The following is a 7,695-nucleotide window of genomic DNA, read 5'->3' as shown; positions in this document are numbered from 1 at the left end:
TTGAAAATTCTGAAACCTGAACTTTGATTATACTATTATAGCACAAAAGAAAATTTGAAAAGAAAAAATAGAAGTGAAAGAAAACCTTATCTTTGTCAAAAAACATGATGGGGGGAGTGGTTGAGGCTTTCCTCGGGTCATTTTCCACCATCCCTGCATTCATGCTTCTCCCATGTCTCATCCCTTACTCCCCATTTCTTCTCTCTCCAACCTATCATTAAAATCTGCATGACTTCAATTATTGCAATGATCCTAAAAGCATGACATTTGTGACCTCACCTTCAGTTTACCCCACCAGTGCTCTTCACCGGGTACCCCAGTCAACATAAAGTGCTCCTTTCCAAGAAAAACTCATTTTGATTTTTGATTAAAACATTCTAATATTCAAAATACAAATAAAATCAACACTGGGAATGATCATTGCAATTTCAGTATGTCTATCGTATAGACGTAGATAGTACACACTTTGTATGGCATGGACATGAATGAAATACTTACTAAGTCCAATGGTTTGTCCGGCCACAATAGATGGGACAATCCAATGGTTTTTTTTTTAAAATCTTCAACCGCCATTCCCATCCCGCGTGTGGAAAAAAAAAAAAAATTTTTTTTAGACTCTCAACCGCCCATATTTTTTTTTAATTAAGACTCTCAACCTCCAAAGCCTTTTTTTTTTTTTTTGAGACTCCAATTTTTCCCACAGGGAAAAAATAAAAAAAGATATATATATATTTTTTTTGACTCTCTAGCCGCCATTCCCAAAAGATTTTTTACCAAGTGGCGGACGCTATCCCGTTAAAAACCGACGCTCATTCTATATAAAATAAATTTATACCGATAGCATTGGCGGGTTAGCGTTTTGCCGCACCATTGGATCAAAATTTCCGTGATATTTGGTGTTTTGCCGCACCATTGGACTTAGCCTTAAAACATAGCAGACATAGCATTTCTTGTAGTTTTGTACATGCTGTCGTATCAAATACCAAAGTATTTGAGAAGATTTTGTGAAATACCAAAATAGTAAAAGGAGTTTATGTCCAAAAGTCCAAGACAAACCTTCCTACTCGCAAGTCCCAACCATTGTCACCTAAAAGTATTCTCAGCAAATATCAAATCTTCATCTTGTTGTTTTGACTCAATAAAGAAGGCCATCTAGTAAAGAAAATTCGATAAGGAAAAATTAGTCAAAGCTCGTGCTAAGCTGATTCTACTTTCCAAAGGTTAGATTCTCACACAAGCCCTCTTGGTCCAACACTTCAAAGCTTTGTTCCCAACCATACCACTAGTAAGCGAACACGTCGCAGACTGAGACGCTTATGCAGTGTAGACTGTAGACTACATTGCCTCTATTTGTGGGTTGTTGAGTCAGCGGTCCATATGATAATCAGCCGTTGCGCCACCATCCCATTTACTCTCCTATGTAACTAGGGAGCAGCAAATCTTAGATTTCTCGTTAGTGTCTGTTGGGAGTTGGGACCCATAGGAAAAATCTAATGAGTCAAAGTCAAAATTGAAAAATATGATTGTGGAAAAAGACCCAAAATCAACTGCTAATCTTGTAATCACCCTTGATTAGAGGTATAGGTAAAGAGAAGACCGTGTCCACTATTCCGCTATTGCATTTTCAATATTTTGAGCAACAATTTAGAGGGGAGAGGGTGGGTTTGTCAGTTGAATTTTAAATATTTTGTTGTTATTTTGCTTGAAAAACAAAAGATTCCTCAACTTGAAGTGGGAGGGTGGTTTTATGAGGGAAGCAGAGTTCTCCTGGTCATAAATGCATAATACAAGATTTCCAATAGAGTCCGATTTCTCTGTAACCGGGTAACTGTATTATTTCACTGTTAAAACTGTGTTGAGATACACAACACACGAAATTCGAGGTCAAAATCTGTATTTTGAAACGATCCAATAGTTAAATAACACGATTACAAAAATTAATCTATGTACCCGGTTATAGAGAAATTGGACTCTTTACAATATATCAAAACACAAAAATATGGTTTTGATATATGTCAGTGTGCCCATAGTCTTCAAATATTATGCCTGAGGAATTGGAATTTACTTGGGCATCAATACTCTGAAGTGTAAACTATACTTTATCAGCATTGACAATTTTATTTTGATTCTTCTTCTTTCCATGTTCTTTCATCCAAAGTTTTTATGGGTTGGGTTGTTCTCCAGTAGCAATGTAGCATCCAATGATCAAATAGTCTGAATTCGGAAATAACAAAAGGAGTGGTCTTTTGTTCCACGCTAACGCTTTGCCACTTCACACGAGCAACTTTTACATTGGATCCTAATTCAGTAATTCAAATAAGAGTACCCTTCAAAAAAATTGAATTTCAGACATTGTGTTTGTTTATTTTAGTGGTTTCTCACGTGTGTTTGTCAACATGAATCTAGATGTTGTCGGTCAAAGGAGGTTCTCAGTTCTCACAAGGCAAAATTATACAAGCACTGTGTCTCTGTGTAGTGTGTACTGTGCGTAAGATTTCGTTTCACTTTATTAAAATACAACAAATAATTATATACACAATAATTGCTTGGATGGGATTTCTATAAAGACTGTTTTGGTCCTTTTTTTTAACAATTCAACGCTCTCTTTTTCTCTCCTCATTCTTTATTTAAACTCACTTTTTTCTCTTGCCTCTGGAGCAAAAATGGAGTTGGGCTTGAGTTTGGGAGAGAGTTCAAGAACATCATTTACATTTCTAGACAAAGGCAATACTAACAAGATGAACAACAAGGGTTTTGGGTTTTGCATGGGTTTAGGCTTAAGTAGTACTTTGAATGCTAGTGAAGCTGAAAGGAAAGAAAATGGTGGAAATGAAAGAGAAGAAAGAAATGAGAAAAGGGTATCTGCAGAATGTATAGTTACACAACCCCTTCAGCTAGATCTCCTTCCACTTGCTCCTGTTCCTCGTAACAACTCATCACAAGGTCTTCCATGGCTGTCTGAAAATGGTATGACCACTTTTTTAAGTTCACTTCTTTTGCATAAAAGAACTGATCTTTTTGTGATTTTTATGAGTTTTGAAGCTTGGGTATTGTTGGGGGTTACTTATTTTGTTTGAATTTTGTGATTTTTTTGGGGTTTCAGGCAACTCTGAAGCTGGTTCTACAGGTCAATTAGGGGGGTCTGTTAGGGGTTTTGATGTGAATATGTTTCCATCAACAGAAGATGTAGAAGATGGTGCTGCAGTTTCTTCTCCAAACAGTACTGTTTCTTCATTTCAGATAGATTTCAATATCTACAAAAGTGGAAGTGGTAATAAAAGAGACTCAGAAACAGCTGGTTTGAATGATGTTGATGCAGAGAGGACTTCTTCTAGAGCTAGTGATGATGATGAGAATGGATCATCAAGGAAGAAACTTAGACTCTCTAAAGAACAGTCTGCTTATCTCGAGGACAGTTTCAAAGAGCACAATACTCTCAACCCTGTAAGTCCCATAACCCCCCCCAAATAAAACATAAAAATGGAGTGATTCTTCACTTAAATTCTTAGTATTAATCCATTTTTTTGGTAACTGCAGAAACAAAAACTTGCTTTGGCAAAGCAGCTTAGCTTGCGTCCTAGACAAGTAGAAGTATGGTTTCAGAACAGAAGAGCAAGGTAACAAAATCTTTCAATTCTTCTTCATTTCCTTTTGGTTAAATGAGTCAACAAGGTGTTTAATTTTGTTCTAAATGATTGCAGAACAAAGTTGAAGCAAACAGAAGTTGATTGTGAATATTTGAAGAGATGCTGTGACACATTAAATGAAGAGAACAGAAGGTTACAAAAAGAAATATCAGAGTTGAGAGCTTTGAAAACTTCACACCCTTTTTACATGCAACTTCCAGCTACCACTTTAACTATGTGTCCATCATGTGAACGAGTTGCCACCACCACTAACTCCACCACCAACAATAACCACCATAACAATAGCAACACTTCTGCTGAAAACTCCACCACCACCACCACCACCACCACCAATAATAACACCCCCATTGCATCTGCTTTTTCACTTACTAAGCCTAGATTTTATCCTTTTGTTCATCCCCACCCTCACCAATCTGCTGCTCCTTCATAGGATAAAAAATGTGTTTGGAGTTTGGACTGAAGGGTATTTTTGTAAATACAAGAAAAATCTAATGTTTTGATTTTATTGAATATTGGTTTGATGGTGTGGATTTGGGAGGTTGGTTGTAGGGGTTTTGTGAGGTGTAGGACTAGAAATTTTAATCTTTTTGGGGGTATGATTTTATTTATTTTTGTTTTGTAACAACAAATGTTATGTTGAAAAATTTGTTGTTTTTAGTATCAAAGTTGGATGAAATAGAATACATGAAAACATTATCATTGTTCCTACTGTTCTAGCACCAGCAGTTGTTCCATTCCATCAGATTATTATTAGTGATCAACTCTTGATAATATTCACAATAAATATATAATAATAAGATAATGATGGCCTGATGGGGTTGTTGCAGAGATGTTTTCATGCAGCAATATGTGACAAGATCTCTCTCTAAAAAGTCTCCGCTCATTTCATGCTTTCTTGCATCAGGCGTGCTGCATGAAAAGTTGGTATATAGGGGACAAAGTAGGTCATTAAGAAATGATTGAGTTGTCCTCTTTGAATGAGATTGTGATCCTCTACTCTATACTTTACCCATTGGATTCAAGTGTCGTCCCTCCTCTTTCCATGAACCCATGCCACGTCTCACCTAGTATATTGTATAAGAAAAAAAAGAGAGGATGTGATTAAGGTTGGCAAGTGGGTTATTACCAGTAATAGCTCTTCATTAGGTGAAAAGATGGTGGTGAGTTTATAATGTGAAGTCATTAGATATGATTTTTAAATATAATCTTGCCGACCATTCGACCAAGCCTTATTGGGAATTAAGAAAGTGGGGGTCGTATGACCTAAATAGAAAGTGAAACCACTATTATTGTAAGTCATCCAATGATTTGTTCAATGACCTTTTTGTTAATTTAATATTGATTTTTCTAATTTAATAAGTTCGTATATATCTACACATTTTGCTGATGCCATAAGCCAACTAAAATATGAGAGTTGAGGATAAAAGCAATAGACTAAGTTGGCTCATAGTGTATTAGTAGTACGAAGTTGAAAACACACTATCAGGTTCGCTAAAAATGTCATCAAAACATATGATAGTATGATACACATTAATTATATGTAATCTCATATGTGATATTTGGTTGTTTTCGACTTTAAGTACTGTTCACAACTTGGCATATGATAATTGTTAGGTGAGTGCTACGACGAACTCCAAATGATGATGAAATATGATATTTGGTTAAACTAACCGAGCAAACAGTCTGCAATTTTAAATGATTCAAGGCATAAGCTGAGAGGTGAATTATGTGGTATGCATGATGACCAACAACATGAGATATGATGACTTAATATTATTGGACATTGGCATGCTTTTGATTTGTAGTGAAAGATACTTGTACGCTGTAACAGTTCGTGATTACTTGTTATATTGGAAAAAAATTAAACTGAAAATTAAACATGTTAATAGAACTTATAGAAGAGAATAATAGGTGAATTATATGTACCGTATTCATCTTCAAGACTTCCACATTGGATGAATGTTTCTTATTTTCTACTTAGTTGATCTTAACATTGGTATTCTGAACAATGTCTTGCTTATTTGCTTGTGAATCCCATTCTTGATGTACTTTGCTCTGCATATGAGACCAACTCCAGCTCACCTAGACGAGTAGATCCCACATTGCCAGAAAAGTTTAGTATAGCAACGCATCTCTTTCCTTTCTATGTCCAAAAAGATTCTTCGAATTCTGTCGGATGCCGTTGTCTTGCTGTAGAATGCGCTGCAATCATCACTTCTGCTTAACCAGAATGAGAAAAAAACTCACATACTGGGAATCGGCTCGTGTGTGCCTAAACTTAATTAGGACTATTGGTCTGTTCCAGCCCGGGTTCATGTCATACCAAGTCTTGCAAGCTAAAAATATCCTGGCCTAAAAATTAGATAAAAAACGTTAAATCTGTAAACAGATGATCTAAATGGTACAAGATTGGAGGGATCCGCTTATTTTAGAAATATAAACCCTGTACTAACACATTTTGGAATTCGAGCTAAACGAGCCGAGTTTTATCATGTTCAAGCTCGGCTCGTTAATTACACGAGCTTTCAATTGAGTTCTAGCTCGTCATATAGTTAAACGAGCGAGCTCGAACCGAGCTAAGTCTGAGTGGTTTGGTCATTTTACACTACAAATATACTATTTGAATCAAGGCCCAAAATTTCGATATCGGTTAATATATCGGTGTACTCAAAAACCGAGATATATCGGATATCTCGGATATATCGGATATCTCGGTTTTTTGGTGACTAGTCCAAAGTTTCTAAAATATTGGATATCTCACCGATATATCTCGGATATATCGGAAATTTCGGAAATTTCAATATTAAGTTATTAACAATTGGTCAAAAAGTCAACTGATATATATCGATTATCTCGGAAATATCGATTATATCGATATAAACTTTCATATCGGAAATTCATTATGTTCAATATTATTGGATATATGCCGGAAATATCGATATCGGTGTTTTTACCGAATATCTTGAGATATCGGATATCTCGATTTGAATTAAACGAGTTTTCAACAACACGAGTTTTAATTTGAACTCGAACTCGACTTATATAGTTAAACAAACGAATTCGAGCTGAGCTAAACGAGCCAAGCCCGAGCCGCTCGGCTCAAATTCCCCCTTAAACGCAAAGTCATGAAGTCCGTCATTGAAAGTTGGAAACCTCTTCTACACGCAAGATCAAATCATTGGGTACCAAACGGTAAACCTTCGGAAATACTGAAATACATACAAAAGAAATAAAGATATTGGAAGAAAAGGTCCTTTTGACTTTTGAGCAAACTACCAAGCAAACAAACAAGTGAGATTTTAGAAAAATTCTTGCAAAAATCCAACTTTGGACACTTGGATGGATTAAGCAGAGGAACAGCAGACTTACGAATAAACAATTACTCACCGTGATTAGTATGTCATTAAAAATTAGCAAAAAAAAAAAAGTCTTGAGATGGCTATGTTGATAGGATCCTTAAAACATGCGGCTTTCTGGTTGGGACTGACATCATTGGTTTATCTTTGTTTGATTGATTCGATTGCCTAACATCCCCACTACTCCCGATTCCTTTGTTCCTTCATACTTTGTCTGCATTAGGCTCTCCCTTTTGGTGCCAAATGAATGATTGTTGTCCCAGCATGTTGATTACCTAATATATTCTACTCCTAATCGCATGCGTTCTTATTGCATTCTTGTCATAATACTTTGTCATCATGAATCATTTTATTTTTGTTTATTACTATGATCTGATCTAGCCTAACTCTTTATTTTTTGTTTGCAAAAATAAAATTAGGATTTTTTTGACCTCCACCCTAATTTGAAAATGGAATTAGACTTGCTACTAGACTCACTTGCCGTGTCTCAGTCAACATATTTTGACTGTTATTTCCATAGTCAAGGCAGTGAAATGTCAATACCTTTTGTCGTTATAAACTACCAAAATAACTTTTGACTTCCCAATTCAAAACTCATTTTCATGTTTCATATTTGAGAAAGAAAGAAACACATATCAACTTCTCTCATCTATCTCATAAACAATTAATACATGAGACACGTGGTGATAAAA

General features: G+C 35.7%; 1 protein-coding gene across 2 annotated transcripts; it reads left to right on the top strand.

The window, feature by feature from the left end:
• The first annotated feature begins 2,596 nt into the window (after positions 1-2,596).
• HAT14 (homeobox leucine zipper protein) lies at positions 2,597-4,348 on the top strand. Of its 2 annotated transcripts, XM_086571163.1 has the most exons (5): positions 2,598-2,967; positions 3,104-3,220; positions 3,320-3,444; positions 3,538-3,617; positions 3,702-4,348. In XM_086571163.1, the coding sequence occupies exons 1-5, from the start codon at positions 2,664-2,666 to the stop codon at positions 4,075-4,077; spliced, it is 1,002 nt and encodes a 333-aa protein (XP_086427289.1). In that variant the 5' UTR covers positions 2,598-2,663; the 3' UTR covers positions 4,078-4,348. The 2 variants fall into 2 exon arrangements, with proteins under 2 accessions (XP_086427288.1, XP_086427289.1); XM_086571162.1 differs by having other exon boundaries at positions 2,597-2,967; positions 3,104-3,444.
• The last annotated feature ends 3,347 nt before the right edge of the window (positions 4,349-7,695 follow it).

This window comes from Coptis chinensis, chromosome 7 (genome assembly GCF_015680905.1).
Source record: "Coptis chinensis isolate HL-2020 chromosome 7, ASM1568090v1, whole genome shotgun sequence".
Taxonomy (NCBI): domain Eukaryota; kingdom Viridiplantae; phylum Streptophyta; class Magnoliopsida; order Ranunculales; family Ranunculaceae; genus Coptis; species Coptis chinensis.
The sequence above is the reverse complement of the archived record's forward strand: the minus strand, read 5'-3'. Positions and strand labels throughout refer to the sequence as shown.